Source organism: Paramisgurnus dabryanus, chromosome 20 (genome assembly GCF_030506205.2).
Source record: "Paramisgurnus dabryanus chromosome 20, PD_genome_1.1, whole genome shotgun sequence".
NCBI lineage: Eukaryota > Metazoa > Chordata > Actinopteri > Cypriniformes > Cobitidae > Paramisgurnus > Paramisgurnus dabryanus.
In genome coordinates, this window is record NC_133356.1 from 1,835,310 (window position 1) to 1,851,044 (window position 15,735).

General features: G+C 35.5%; 1 protein-coding gene across 4 annotated transcripts in view; it reads left to right on the top strand.

Annotated features, from left to right (window-relative positions):
• adgrb3 (adhesion G protein-coupled receptor B3) overlaps positions 1-15,735 on the top strand; it is a 208,129-nt gene that overhangs the window by 148,944 nt on the left and 43,450 nt on the right. For all 4 annotated transcript variants that reach the window (XM_065296013.2, XM_065296012.1, XM_065296014.1 and 1 more), the window contains 2 exons: positions 2,757-2,859; positions 3,969-4,012. In XM_065296013.2, the coding sequence (XP_065152085.1) occupies positions 2,757-2,859; positions 3,969-4,012 (147 nt within the window). The remainder of the gene's footprint in view (positions 1-2,756; positions 2,860-3,968; positions 4,013-15,735) is intronic.

Below are 15,735 nucleotides of genomic sequence, written 5' to 3' on the forward strand. Positions count from 1 at the left end.
ATATTTGAATGAAAAACAAGAAATTACAAAGTTCAATAAAAAGGTTTATGTTAAATATTGTTAAACTTTTGTGTAGGGCTGCATAACAACTAATCGCAACTAATAATTTGCAGAATAAAAGTTTTTGTTTACATCATAAATGTGTGTGTACTGTGTATAATTATTCTGTTTATATAAATACACACACATGCACGTATATACTTATTTGTGTATGTGTATATACATTTTTATATTTATAAATTATGCATGTGTAACGTGTTCGTAGCTCAGGGTAGAAAGAAGAGGACGAGGATCGGTGTATAAGCCGTGGTTTTCTCTTTATTCGCTTCTCACAAAGAAACTTCTCACAGTGCAAACTCAAAATAAAAGTTTTCGTTCACGATATGATCTAAACAAAAACTTTTATTCTGCAAACGATTAGTTGCAATAAGTTGTTGTGCAGCCCTACTTTTGTGAACTTTTCACAAGAACGGATGTATTTGTAGGATACTTTTGCATTTCAGAAAAGCAACAGATAATTAATTTATTTTCATAATGTTCCAGCAAATGATACGCATTAGGATAATTTCCAATAGGTCAGGTCTGAGGTGCAGTCATGTGGTATTAATGGTATGGTATTCTCAAACCATTCTGTGTCATTCACACACCAAACATAAGATAAAAAACATCATTTAATCAAAGCGGCTTTTCTTCTGTTTTTCACCTTAAGTCCTAAACAAAGGAGTCTGTGGGGTTTTCTTTCATAGCTTATATGTCAAAGTAAAATTTTCATTTATCCTTGGAGTCTTCAAGCTCAGGATCAAAACCTTCCAGTTCCAGTTGTGGACTTCCACCAAACCTCTGGAGACCCTAAGGACAGAACAGACCCTTCCTAGTGTGACTCTGAGCTGTCAATCAGATCTCAGCAAACCTGAGTTTGTTTCCTCCGTGGAATTCCTACTGACATGAGAGAAGTTCATGGAAGAGCAGATAAAAGGTGCTGGATTCAATGAAGCCATCCGGGAGATGAAGATCAGTCCAAACAGTGGAGGATAACACAAGAAAAAAAAATAACAGCAAAGGGATGTGATCATGTTACATTTGATTAGAAGACAAAACTTTTGTTGTAAAATCATCAACACATTGCTTATTGGAAACAGTGGACCCAAGTGACTGAAAACACTGCAAAAATTACTTTCTTACTTTTTGGATTTTTGTCGGTACAAAATGTCTGGAATGGTAAAAAGGGTCAATTTAAATGACAAGAGATATTTGGGGGTAAACTATCTCTTTAAGGCTTTTTGTTGTTTGTTTCATTCAGGCTGTGCAGACTTCAGAATATTTGCTTGATTGAATCAAATCTTATGGTTGGGTAACCATGCACAAACATCGTTTGAGAAAATCTATCTACTCTTAATGGATTAATTTCTACCTTATGATGATTTACTTACGTGTTATACAAGTCTAGTTTTGCCCTAAGGCCAGTACACGTGGGAGCTTAATAAAATAATTAGGGCTGCCTAAAGAGTAATCGTGATTAATCGTATACAAAAAAAGTTTGTTTTTCTACATTTATTTGTGTGTGTAATTATTTTGTATATATAAATAATCAAAAAATGCATCTATGAAAAAAAAATATATATATTTAAATATTGATATATTTCATTATATTATATGTACATTAAAATATATACATTCATTTAAATTTTCTGAAATGTATGCATGTATGTGTGTATATTATGCATATGCAATTATTTGCAATAAATCGATTGACCATCCTAATAATAATAAAAATATGGTTCTTCTATACCAATGCAAGAACTTTTTAAGCACCTTAATTTTTAAAGTGTTACAGACTGTAAGCTAATATCAAAAGTATAAAACTAAAGATCTGTCTCAGATGCAGACTCTTGAGCTACTTGTTGTGCATCTATTTTTTATGTCGTATCCTCTTTCTAAATGGACCATGAAATCATGCCCTAAACAGTTCACGTTGACAAATGCTACACAAGGAGAATTTGTTTGGTTGGCTCTCTGGAGGAGGCTGGGATGAAAAGAGAGAAAGTCTTTTAAGTGTATTTGAAATGTAATATCAAACATAATTTCACCACCTGCTGCTACCGATAAGAGCACATAAATCTATTTAAATCACATGCATATACAAATAATGTTTGCTTTGCTCATGAAAGTGAAAAATAATGCTGTTAATAAAGTGTTTACCTTCATGTTTGTTGTCGGGTCACAGGCGAATGACTGATTCCCATCTATGATTGTTTTGCCCAGAGGCGACCATTAGATTTAATCAGAAAGACTGAAGGAAAAACACATTTTGATTTGCTTCGTTTAAAATGCTGTTAATTCATCTGTCTGTACAGTGGGTATCATCTTGAATAATGTATGTGACTTGTTGGCAGCCCTTTTATGACATGTTTATGTCGTATGATTGATGTTTACTGTACTGTAATGGCATTATTATTTTCTCTTTTGTTTTGTTTGTTTGTTTTGAGATTTCATACGGCAGTCGTACATGTCAACATTCCTGCTCGTTTTCTAACTAAATAAGAAAATGTCTCAAACGGCGTGAATCACAGCTAATGACGACCCCGGCTCATGCAAAGACAGTGCAAACTTCTGTGCTAAATGAGCCGACATCCCTACAAATGTCCACAATAAAGCTTTAGATTTAGATATACAACCTAAGTGTCGAAACAAATGAAATTAGCATTACTTATGCAAGCGTGAACTGATTGTTGTGTTTGATTTTGTCTCACTCACAGGAACAACACCGCTGTGAACTCGAAAGTGATCGCTGTGACCGTCCGACCGGAACCCAGAGTTACAGAGACCCAGCTTGAGATTGAGTTAGCTCATCTAGCTAATGTAAGCATCAGTCAGATCTCTCCATGCTTCTTGAACACAATACTGAGCTCACGGAAGTCATCTTCATTTAGTAGTTACAATAGTTATCTCTCGGTTTTGCCTTTGGTTACTATTTCTTTGCTCTGTAGGTTTAAAAAGCATGTTTGTCAAATGAGCGCATTGCAAACAGTCAAGAAAAAAAGGTACAAAGTTGTTCCTTTTTCTGTCGCTGGGGTGGTCCTTAAAAGGTACCTTTTTGTACCTTTATGGGTATAAAACACATTGAAATGTTGAACCTTATGGGGTACAATATTATACCCTGAGGACCAATTGTGTACATCAAGGAACAGTTTTGTACCACTTAAATTTTAGGGGTAAAAAATAGTTAACTGTACCTTTAAAGGTACACAATCGATCCTTTAGGAACAGTAATGTACCCTAAAAGGTACAACATTGTATTATGTATATATACCTGTAAAGGTACAAAATGGTACCTTGGGGTACCACCCCAACGACAAAAAATGTACAGTTTTGTACCTTTTTTCTGACAGTGAATAAATAAAACCTTACACTAGGAAAGATTAGGGGAGAGCAGTGGCAAAAGTTTCATTTTTCAGAAGAAGATAAATCATTGATCTGTATAGGCTTTAAACACCATTGGGGGGGGGGAGAAAGTGGCATCATTTTCAATTTTGGATGAACGGTTATTTAATATCCTCCTGTAATGCAGCGTCATGAAACATATGGCATTTTAAACAGAGATAGGGTTCATTTGAGCTGAAATTGGAAGGAAATCTGCTCCTCTATAGCTTTGTGAGTCACGACAGCCAAACAGCGGGGAGCTCCACAATGTCACTGTCGTATGTTTTAGACTCATTCATCAACAAACATTCAGCAGTAATTAGTCCAATAACTCATCTGTCATCACCTCTAGTTGTTACTGGATTGTCCTCGATGTGTCAGAAGAGCAGATTCAGATACGGTTTTCTGTCCTGTTGCTTTAAGGCTTTCAGCATCATAATGGCAGGCGTGTGTAAATGTCTGTTTATCAGGATATATTGTGATGTGTTTATTCATGGTGTTGTTTATCCAATCACAGTTTGATCAAAGTGTGTGTGTGTTTTTTACAGGGAACAATCAATCCGTTCTGTGCACTGTGGGACAGCTCTGTTGTGTAAGTAAAAGTCATTTATTTTGTGTTTGTGTGTCAGTGGTATTGTGTTCTGATTGGTTACAAAGAGATTTAAATACACAATGTCATGTCCAATAATAAATATTAGTGCTTGCTGATATATATATACACATATATTTTTAACCATTGTAATGATGGAAAAAAAATACTTTTGCCAGGTGAGATGCAATACTGGTTGTATGTGGTTTAATACAATTTTAGATTTTCTTCTCACATCTGATAAAAATATCTTACAGTTGTGCCATCACACTTTTCTTTTCCATCCACTTTCATATCAAAGTCAACATGATGTCAAAATTGGAAGCCTTACTTTATGTACATTTCTGGCCTTATTGTGCACAATATATTACATTCAAATAATGTTAATTATAAAGAACCCTGGTCTTATATTTCTCTGAGAAAATACTGACAGCATCCTGATACTAACACATGTCCTATTGTAAATAGAAACAGAAATAACGTTATATCCACGAAAATCAAAGTTTTTGTCCTAATCAGTCACAATGTGATGCCGCAACAAACACTCACCTAAAGGATTATTAGGAACACCTGTTCAGTTTCTCATTAATGCAATTATCTAATCAACCAATCACATGGCAGTTGCTTCAATGCATTTAGGGGTGTGGTCCTGGTCAAGACAATCTCCTGAACTCCAAACTAAATGTCAGAATGGGAAAGAAAGGGGATGCATGGTTGTTGGTGCCAGACGGGCCGGTCTGAGTATTTCACAATCTGCTCAGTTACTGGGATTTTCACACACAACCATTTCTAGGGTTTACAAAGAATGGTGTGAAAAGGGAAAAACATCCAGTATGCGGCAGACCTGTGGGTGAAAATGCCTTGTTGATGCTAGAGGTCAGAGGAGAATGGGCCGACTGATTCAAGCTGATAGAAGAGCAACTTTGACTGAAATAACCACTCGTTATAAACGAGGTATGCAGCAAAGCATTTGTGAAGCCACAACACGCACAACCTTGAGGCGGATGGGCTACAACAGCAGAGGACTCCACCAGGTACCACTCATCTCCACTACAAACAGGAAAATGAAGCTACAATTTGCACAAAAGCTACAAAAGCTCACCAAAATTGGACAGTTGAAGACTGGAAAAATGTTGCCTGGTCTGATGAGTCTCGATGTCTGTTGAGACATTCAGATGGTAGAGTCAGAATTTGGCATAAACAGAATGAGAACATGGATCCATCATGCCTTATTACCACTGTGCAGGGTGCTGGTGGAGATGTAATGGTGTGGGGGTGTTTTCTTGGCACACTTTAAGTCCCTTAATGCCAATTGGGCATCGTTTAAATGCCACGGCCTACCTGAGCATTGTTTTTGACAATGGCCAACCCTTTATGACCACCATGTACTCATCCTCTGATGGCTACTTCCAGCAGGATAATGCACCATGTCACAAAGCTCAAATCATTTCAAATGGGTTTTTTTAACATGACAATGAGTTCACTGTATTGAAATGGCCCCCACAGTCACCAGATCTCAACCCAATATTGTATCTTTGGGATGTGGTGGAACAGGAGCTTCGTGCCCTGGATGTGCATCCCACAAATCTCCATCAACTTCAAGATGCTATCCTATCAATATGGGCCAACATTTCTAAAGAATGCTTTCAGCACCTTGTTGAATCAATGCCACGTAGAATTAATGCAGGGTGTCAAACACAGTATTAGTATGGTGTTCATAATAATCCTTTAGGGGAGTGTACAACAGTAGATTATATTTTAGAAATGTTTTTTATTTCTATGATGTCGTGTCTGAAGCTGCCTTTCCACTGTACACAACATTTGGATATGACTGTGAGAGTTCGCCCCCTAGTGGCAGTCGTAATAAAGTTTCAGTTTAATCGTAACTCCATGTCAACATGAAAGAGAAGCTTATTCCAATGCAAGAGCCTTTAAAATATGAATATTCAAAAAAAAGAGAAATTAATAATTTTCCCCTTGCATAGTGTTTTGATTGGAATACACTGAAATACATCACTTCCGGTCAGCGTATCCCAGACAGTAGTCACACAAGTTCCAACGCTAATAACAGATGCAAAAATTACGCAACAGATTTGCAGCTCTCCATAGGGAATGAATGACTTCTGGTTTGTTGGCCGTTGTTTGTCAGGTACAGTGGAAAGGTGGCTTGATTGGTCCACCTATACAGAGATATAATTGAATGAACTGTCAAAGTATTGGTCAAAGACCTGTAATTGGTTGTGTTTTGTGATTGATTGCATCACAGCACGCCTCTTTTTCACATTCAGTTTGGACGGACAAATTGCCTATCGCTGGAATACGATCACATCATGGAGACGGTGTAAGAGTACAATCTCAAATCTGAACAGGGAACAGCTGCCCTAACCCAAAAACAGAACCTGTCCGAACCTTTAGCATTCAATTGGAAATGGCACCGCTGGTTTCAGGTCATTTTAAGATTGGCACATTTTGCCCTTTAAAGTGGGTGGAAGAGTAATTACTCCAGTGTCACTAAAAATGAATTAGAGCTGATAGTAAAATCTTCAAACACCTCGAGACATTACATCCCAACCATTGGCAGTAAATTTCATAGCTGGAGAATATTAGAGAGGGATGCATTAATATGATATAGACCTCAGATGCTCAGTTCTTAAGAGGTTTTATGATAAAGTAGATATAGTGTGTGTTCAGGCAAGTCTTTAGCATATAGAATACAAACCGTTATATACAATACTGTATATACATTTATGCATTTGGCAGGCGACATGAAATGCAATCAGTCTATATATTTGTTAGTATACTGTAAAAAATGCTGGGGTTTTTTCAACCCAGCTTTGGGTCAAAACGGGACACACCACGTTGGGTTGTAATTTTACCTACACTGGGTTGATTCAGCCCAAAATGCTGGCTTGTTTTAAGCCATTGATGTCAAATATCAATATTTTCTGGGTTCATTTATCCCAAACAGTGTTTTTCATTCACTAATAATTGTGTACGTTTTCATATTTATACCCACACTTAAACTTCTCACTTTCTAATTGATAACGTGTGTACGCACAATACCTTTTTTTACATCCATGAATTTGGAGTCTTCTACATGAGTGGCTGTGTGCACAAGGTTGGCAATTTGCATAAAACACACCCAATCTACTCCATATAAGGGCTTTCCATGTAAGGAAAATTTTAGAGCAGTTTGTCTCAGAAACAAAAGAGGTAATATTCTTTTTTGCTTTGCATTTTTGATTTAGGAGGTTTTGATGTCGCTGGAGTGCTTTGTACTCCTCCAAGAATTGGGTGCGATAACAAAGACATTAATTAATATGACATTTAATGAATATGATACACGCATCTGTATCTAAAATAAAATGGACATAATGAATAAAGTGATTGACGTTTGGGCTTCTCATTACATCTACATAACGTTTACATTACATTAAAGCAGAAAACATGAAGATTTGTCATTGCGCACATCTTCTTTATATGTGTAGAAAAATAAGTATGCTATAATACAGTAGTTACCAAAATGGCACATTTTTGCTCAGGCCTACAAAATGTAAATTTTGACATGCTATAATTAATTGTCTGTAGGGTTTTTTGAGATAAAACTTCACATACGGACTCTGGGAATGCCAAATAGTTATTTTACAAATAAATTTTTTTTATCAGATTTACTAACAGCTTGTGCAAACCATCCTTTTGGCATTAAATAACAACTGGACTTACTGAAGACACGCAGTAGATATTTAGCTTTGAAAAGGTGTTATTTTTGTGACCTTATTGCATATGCATTTCACACTCCACAGTCCGCATTTTCATTGCGATGTCCTGCTGAGGTCTCTTGCGCTGCTCTTAGTAGATTGCAATGTCATTATTGTGCCTGTGTATTTTATTTGCGCCTTTGTAGTAAATCACACGTTGTTTCCACTCAGGCGCTTGTTTGGAATTTAGCTCTCACATACTTTTTAGTAAATCTGGCCCTAAATTTACTAAAATCTCAATTTAAGTTAGTGATAATTAAAGTGTGGATTTAATCACGACGACTAATAATATTGATGATAACATTAAAATTACATTTAAAGTAGTCTGCTTTCCTCACAAAAATCAATCCTAGGTCAATGACTGGACAAACGAAAGACATTTTAATAAAAAGTAAATGAGATCAAAGCAAAATCTAATTCTTTTTGCGTACCCCCTGGAAACTCTTTATGTACCCCCTGGGGTATGCGTACCCCCGGTTGGGAATCACTCCTAATATGTATGACATACTGTATATAATAATAATATAGATCATGAATATAATAACAGATGATATAGAAATGTATGTGTGGTACTTCTTTATTTAAATATAGAAGAAATTTTGATATGAAAGTTTCTTTTGAATCATGATTTGTTTGTGGAAAGGTTCTTGCGTACGCATTCTTCGTGAATGAGACCCATTGTTTTTGTCCATCTTGACCAACGTTGGGTTAAAAATGAGGCAGCATTTTTTAGTGTATGTGTTCCCTGGGATTGATCCCATGACCTTTGCATGAACCCATGATCAATTATATTAATAGCTCATTAAATTGATTCTTCTATGTGCTGTTACACAGCAGTAATTTAATCATGGGTTAGACATCTTCTTAAACCCCAAAGCAATAAAAAAATCCTGGCAATATTTATTTGTATAATTAATGATCAAAATAATTAATCTGTAAGATGTTTGTGCTTGCCAAGCATACAGTAGGATAGTGTAGTGAAGTGTAGTATAGTGTTATATTCAAGAATGTGTGACACAGGTTCATAATCTTTCTACAATGGCTTTGAGGGCTTTTGATAATGTAAAATTATCTGTTGTCACTTCTGTTTGTGACTATAGCTTGAAGAGGCTTTTCATAAACGTTTTTTCTCGTCTTTGCTCCGACTCCATTTGGTTCTGGCAGCCTTTCCCCTTCGTTCCCTAGCGTGCAATTAATAAAGCACACATTTCTCTCGGGCAGGCTATCTACTGACAGCTTCTGTGGAGGAGATCCTTCTTTGAAAATGAAAGGCAGGCTTGGCCACACAGAAATGTCTGAAGTGCTAGCATTTTTTATTATTGTACATGCATGCAGTAAAGCACCTTCCTCAGTGTGATGTCCGATGAGTTAAGATCATACAGATTTTTTTAATGTAAACTATGTGTGTTTACGTAAGGCCTGATTCATTTTTCAATATAATATATTTAGTTATGTGTCTGCATTTGGGTTGTGCATCATTGTTAATCACAGCGTGTGCTGTACACATGAGTTGGCATATTTATATCTATGCATTTGGCAGGCACGTTGACTTACTGGAAATTACAAGCTATGCATTTCACATTAGTACGTGTTTTCTGTGAGGATCGAACCCATGAAGTTTTGAGCTGCTGACACAATGCACCACCAGTTGAGCTTTCAAGTTTAAATTAGATTTTTTTTAAACAGATTTTTAATGTGGTCTTTGACTTTTGGACCCCACTTTATAATGTAATAAACAGAACATTCGACATTCCTGAAGGCATAATAGTTTATGATCTGACTCATGGATTTGGCTTATTTCGTTATGATCTTTATAGATACTTATTTAATCCTGTCTGGCCCATGCTGTGAATATAAACAGCTCCTATTTAATCTTAATAATCTTCAAATGTGAAAATTACACGGTGGTTTGGAGGCGATATGAGCGAGCACGAGCCGGACCTTTGTGCGGTGAACGATAAGAACACAGAGTAAGCCTATTTACCAAATTCAATTTCCATTGAATCATGGCCACATGAGTTTTCCCCCTTGAGTTAAATTTGAACCCCTGGACTTTTAGCCTTGTGGTGTTATAATAGACAGCTTAAAGAGGAGGGGGGCTGCTTGAATCGCTGGGTAACCAAACACACTTCATACTTCCTAATGGAAAGCATTTTTATAAACATTATGTATTTCATGTGTATTCATGATCCTAAAATTGCTGTTGAGTTTGGTGTCTAATCTGTTTACAGGAATATTTATGTGGCCACATGTTCATTAATACATTTGCACAAATACAAAATTGGTGTGTGCAAGCAAACAATTACACAAATGCACAACTTTATCATCTACGACTGCCATGTATGTATATTTTTAGGCGTTATTTTAATGAGCCCCTGTAGATTTTCTCCAATGACAAGGGAAAACATCTGCATTGAAACATTTCATTGACATTCACATCATAACTGTAGGTGTTTCTCTACAGAAGTAATGTGTTTCTGTTGACCTACAAGAGCTCTGTGTCAATCTTTGACTTCAACCTGTGACTTTAACTTAAATACAACTTATTTTTATATATAATATTTAAAAAGTTACATTTTTCAAAACTAATTTTATTCAAAACAATACTTAGTAGTATATATTTGTCTAACTTTTAAAGAGTTGGAGGACAGCTACATATAAACTGCATCTACAGAACATGTCTCATACAGACAGGACTGACACTAAACTAGACAGAGTCTTACTTCTAAACAATAAACTTTAACAATGAAACTTGACTAGGTGTATTCACAGGTAAGGCTCAAAATGAACCAGCACAGGACAGCAAACACAAGGGCATTAAATAGAGGAGAACTAATGGGGGCAACAGGTGACATGAATCAAACAATAATAAGATTATAAACAAGGAGACGAGGGGGCGGAGTCAGGAGACGAGACAAAAAGCACATGGCCTGAATAAACAAAGCCAGTGCTTTCACACAAAACATGGGCCTGTCATGATCCTTTAAGACAGTGGTTCTCAACTCCAGTCCTCTGCCCCCCCTCCTAGAACATTTTGGATGTCTCCATATATAAAATAAAAAGTTTTTTTATAAAAAAATATAAAAGTAAGCTATCGGTTACTAGGAGTTGCTGACATGTTTCAAAATGCTGTTATGTAATTAGACTTAAAAAAAAAACATAAAATGACAAAATTTACTTTCATGCCTCCAAAACATTTTTTGTAACCAAAACACATCAAAACGTTTCACCAATTCACAGGAGATCATTTTCTGACAATAAGAGAAAAAGACCAAAAGCACAGATTGCTCGACCCTGTAGAAATATGTATAGTGTTACAATTAACCCTTCGTTAGTTTGTGCCATGCTCACGCCTACCTGAAGTCAGGATTAGTTTTGTTTGATTTGTTTGCTGTGGTGGAGCGTTTATATATAAGCTAATCAGATTCAAATTTTTGCTGCTCTATCTCTGAAGAACTGAACACAGGTTTCTCCAAAGCTATCGTAAAGGTCTGGTTAATGTCTAAGGGTTGCTGAACTGAAAAGTTGCCTTGATTTACAGACAGAATCTTTTTGTTTAAGGCCATATGTTGTTTAGCTCATTTATGCTGATGCAGGCTTGAATTACAACTTTCAAAATTTTTGCATGTAACAAAAAAAAATCCACACTTGGGCATAAATCTCCATTTAACCCTCATGCAAAGTTTCTTTGAAGTAATAGATATGATGATTGTAATTCACTATTGAATACAAAAAGGTGATTAAAATGGTAACCACCAAGGACGTCAAATATACTTTCCTTATAAACTTATCTCTATTTTAACCTTAAATAAAGAAGTGAAGAAAGTTTGACATGCTTGTCAAGTATGCAATGCATACTCGAAATGTGACCTCTTCATTTAACCCATCCCAATGAGTACACACACACACATACACACACAAACATGCGCAGCTATCACTGCAGCCCCCAGGGAGCAATTGGGGTTAAAGTGCTTTGCTCAAGGGCACCACAGTCACAACCTATTGGCCGTGAGACTCAAACCAGCAGATCTCGCGTTACAAGCCCAAGTCTCTAACCACTAAACAAATGTTGATCAAATAAGTATTTGTGGTAAATTTCTTGAATGTATCTGTTTACATGTCAGATACGATCAATTACAACATTTACATCCTGAAAAGGTTCACGTGCATCAGATAGAGTGATGATACGATGAGTGTGATTGCATTAAATGTGTTTGTTTTTCCCTACATTACATTTCATAATACGACAGAATGCCGTGCTGGTCATTTTTTATATAGTTTATATAATATTTGCAACAATTCTGTGCTTGATGCCAGATTAACATTAGTTACACTAGGATTATTTGAAATGGGACTTTCCTGTTTTACATAAACCATTAAGATTTGCTGAGTTGCATTGCTTGTAAGGATCGTTTTGTATTCAAGGCTAATGGTAAATCTGTACAGTCCAGAAATAACAATGGAAGCAAAATAGTGAACTTATGCCAGAGATTGTACTGCTTTTAAGATGCACAGATACATACAGGATTAGATGAAATAATAGTAGTAACCTGGCATTCCTAAATAGGTAACACTATTGTATTTGTTAGCATTAGTTAATGCATAACTAACAGAAACAAACAATGTAGCTTTTCAGCATAATCTTTGTTAATGTTAGTTAATGCCAATGCAAGTATTAATGTTCATTGTGCATTAACTAATATTCACAATTACAACAAGACACAATTACAAACAATTGCTGAAAATGTCATGATTTAAAGTTAATTAATGCTGTTGAGGTATTGTACTTTTATGTTAGCTTATGCATTAACTAATGTTAACAAATGCAAGCTTATTTTAAAGTACAACACTTAAAATGTCAGAATGTGGTGTTATTGTGGTTCAGTACCATGGACAGCGCCTCATGTCGGCTATTAAAAGTCTAGTCATTAGTGTCTGCATGTACAATTGCCTAGAAACTGAGTCTATCTTGAGCCCAGCGTAATTCATACACCCACAGACTCATCCACAGACGTTGTATCTATCAAACACCATCCAGACCGGAAAAGCTAAGTGACTAACAAGAGAACAGATGCAGCTAAACTAAACATAAATTTCCCTCTCATTCGGCTCAAAATACATACAGCTAAACTGGAACTACCAAAGTAAAAAAAAAAACATTGATAATATAATTTACAAAATATATTTTTTTAATATGTCTGTAAAAGCCTGTAAACTGTATTGCAGCTTGCGTAATATCACTGCATAATTATAAGAAAGTGATTTTGCCTCTTTAGCCGCTTGTATGGTCAATGATTGGATGAATTGACCGCATATTGAGTTCATCGCATCAATTGAGTTTGCTGACACAGTAGCCCACAGCAATCCATCCCACAACATCCTAATAAACGCCTGGAGTCAGTCGCTATCGGCTTACTGTCGATAAAGTTAGACGGGACAGAGCCATACTTCGTCTTCCATGAGTAAATCAATCCAACCTTGTACATATATCTGCTAATAAATGTGACCGTAAAACAAAGGTCAGTTCAGAAATATTCTGACAATCTTGAAATATATTTTGTACCTATGTAATTGACTTTTTCTTATTTTGATTGTTTAAAAGTTAAATTTGGAACTTTTATGTTTTGTTCATTATAACCAGACATGGCAGTGGACGTTTACATTTACATCCATGCATTTGGCTGTCGCTATAATCCAAAGCGACTTACAGTGCATCACACAGTATACTTTTTTATTAGTATGTGTGTTCCCTGGGTTCAAACCTATGACCTTTGGCACTGCTAACGCAATGCTCTACCACTGAGCTATACACTAGCACATTTACATAAAGTAAACACTGGACTTTTTACATAAACTACAAAAATCTGCTTTGTACTTTTTTGCCAAGAACTTACATTTTAACTTGATATTTATTGGACATTTTGATCTGAGAGCACATTTATTACACGTAACTACAAATCAAGTACTCAGTTCTTATTGTTTTAAAAGCCAAAGCTTATAAAACATTACCTTCACAGATATTTTCATCTAACACAACATAAAATCCCTACCCAGTCTCACAAAGTTTCGTGATATAGTCACGTATTTTTTTGATTCTTTTTTCGTGCTATTATCACGAAATTTCGTGTTTTTTCGTGATCATATAACGAATTCCTGTTTTCGTGTGATTATCACGTATTGGTTACTCAACTGCTTTTTCCTATTTTTAAACCATTGTCGCTTCGGTTTAGGGTTAGATTTGGTGCTTGCATTAGAATGTCACTTTATATATTGGTTTATACTATTTTTTCTGATTTATTTTTTTATATGTCGCCTGGCGTTAGGGTTAGAGTTGGGTTTGGTTAGGGATGTCATTTTATGTAAATCTAACCCTAAACCGAAGCGACAATGGTAAGAAAATAGGACAAAACAGTTGAGTAACCAATACGTGATAATCACACGAAAACAGGAATTCGTTATACGATCACGAAAAAACACGAAATTTCGTGATAATAGCACGAAAAAAGAATAAAAAAAAATACGTGACTATATAACGAAATTTCATGAGACTGTAAAATCCACACCATGATCAGATCGACATTCCAGAACGTGTGATAAATGTAATGCCATATATGAACTGTACAGGTATTGAACCGTATGTTAACAAACCATTACCGTGTGTACATTAAACTGGTTAGAAATGTCAAGACATTTTTCATATATCTACATGTTATGTTCATTAACTACTGATCTGTTACTAGGTAGGGCTAAGTCTGTGACTGACCTGCTAATGAAGGTTATATTACAAAGTGTAGGCTAACCCATGCAAAAGAAAAAGAGGCAGTTTAAAGCTTAATTAAAACGCTGGAAAGCGAACGTTCCCACAGTTTAATTATTGAGATGTGCAGACACACAATCCTCAACGGTCTTCCTCTGGGATAGGCAGAGGCTACAAGAGGTTTCATGTCATTCAGCCTCCAGAAAAGCCTGTTTTTGTTATGCATCGTTTAGAGACATTATAGTGCTGTTTCTTATATACCATTTACATTATCATTGCACTTATTTACAGTATAAACATTTATTACTGCTGCAATGTTGGCTAAATGTTTGTGTGGTTAGTGATGTTATAAGCTATCAGAGCTCAGTTTTACTTATTTACCATTTGCACTGAAAAAAAATGATTCATTGAATTTGCTATGTTTTAATGTAAGTGGTTGCACCCAATTTAATTATTTACATTTAAATATATGCATTTAGTTGAACTTACTCAATTGTTTTTAGTTACCTTAGCACAATTAAATCGAGTCGATCCGAGTAAAAATGAGTTAAATTCACCAATGTTACTACACTGTAAAACATTTCCGTAGGAATTACAGTATTACTGTCTATTACTGGCAACTAGCTGCCAGTAACTTACTGTAGATTTATGTTATTTACTGGCAACAGTTTGTTTAAAGTTAAATGAACCTGAAAAATGTTCAGTCTTTATCTTCTACTGTAAGTTACTGGCAACCAGCTGCATAATTACAGCTATTTTTACAGTGATGATCATGTTAGCTCTACTTAAGTTTAGAAATACAAAGCTACAATACAGTAACAACAAGAAACTTTAGCAAGCTAACAATAACTAACACTCAACTGAAACAAAATCTGATTATGGCAAAAACATTAATACTTTCAAATCAATTCATTTACACTAACAATGTAATGCTTTGTGATCAATCAACACGAAATATACAACAAAACAGAAACTCTTTCAAATACTAATATAACAACATACTAAACATTAATAAGCCCCCATCTTTTGTTATATAAATAAAAAATGCATAAATTAACCCTTTAGCCTATTATTCATTGCAAAGCATGCTGGAAACTGGACTCAATGCCATGTTTTAGCAATATTGCTTTAATACAACACAAATTATTCATGTAGTCCCAACTTAAATGAATAACATAGGTTGATTGGTTGATATGTGAAACGCCTAGAAA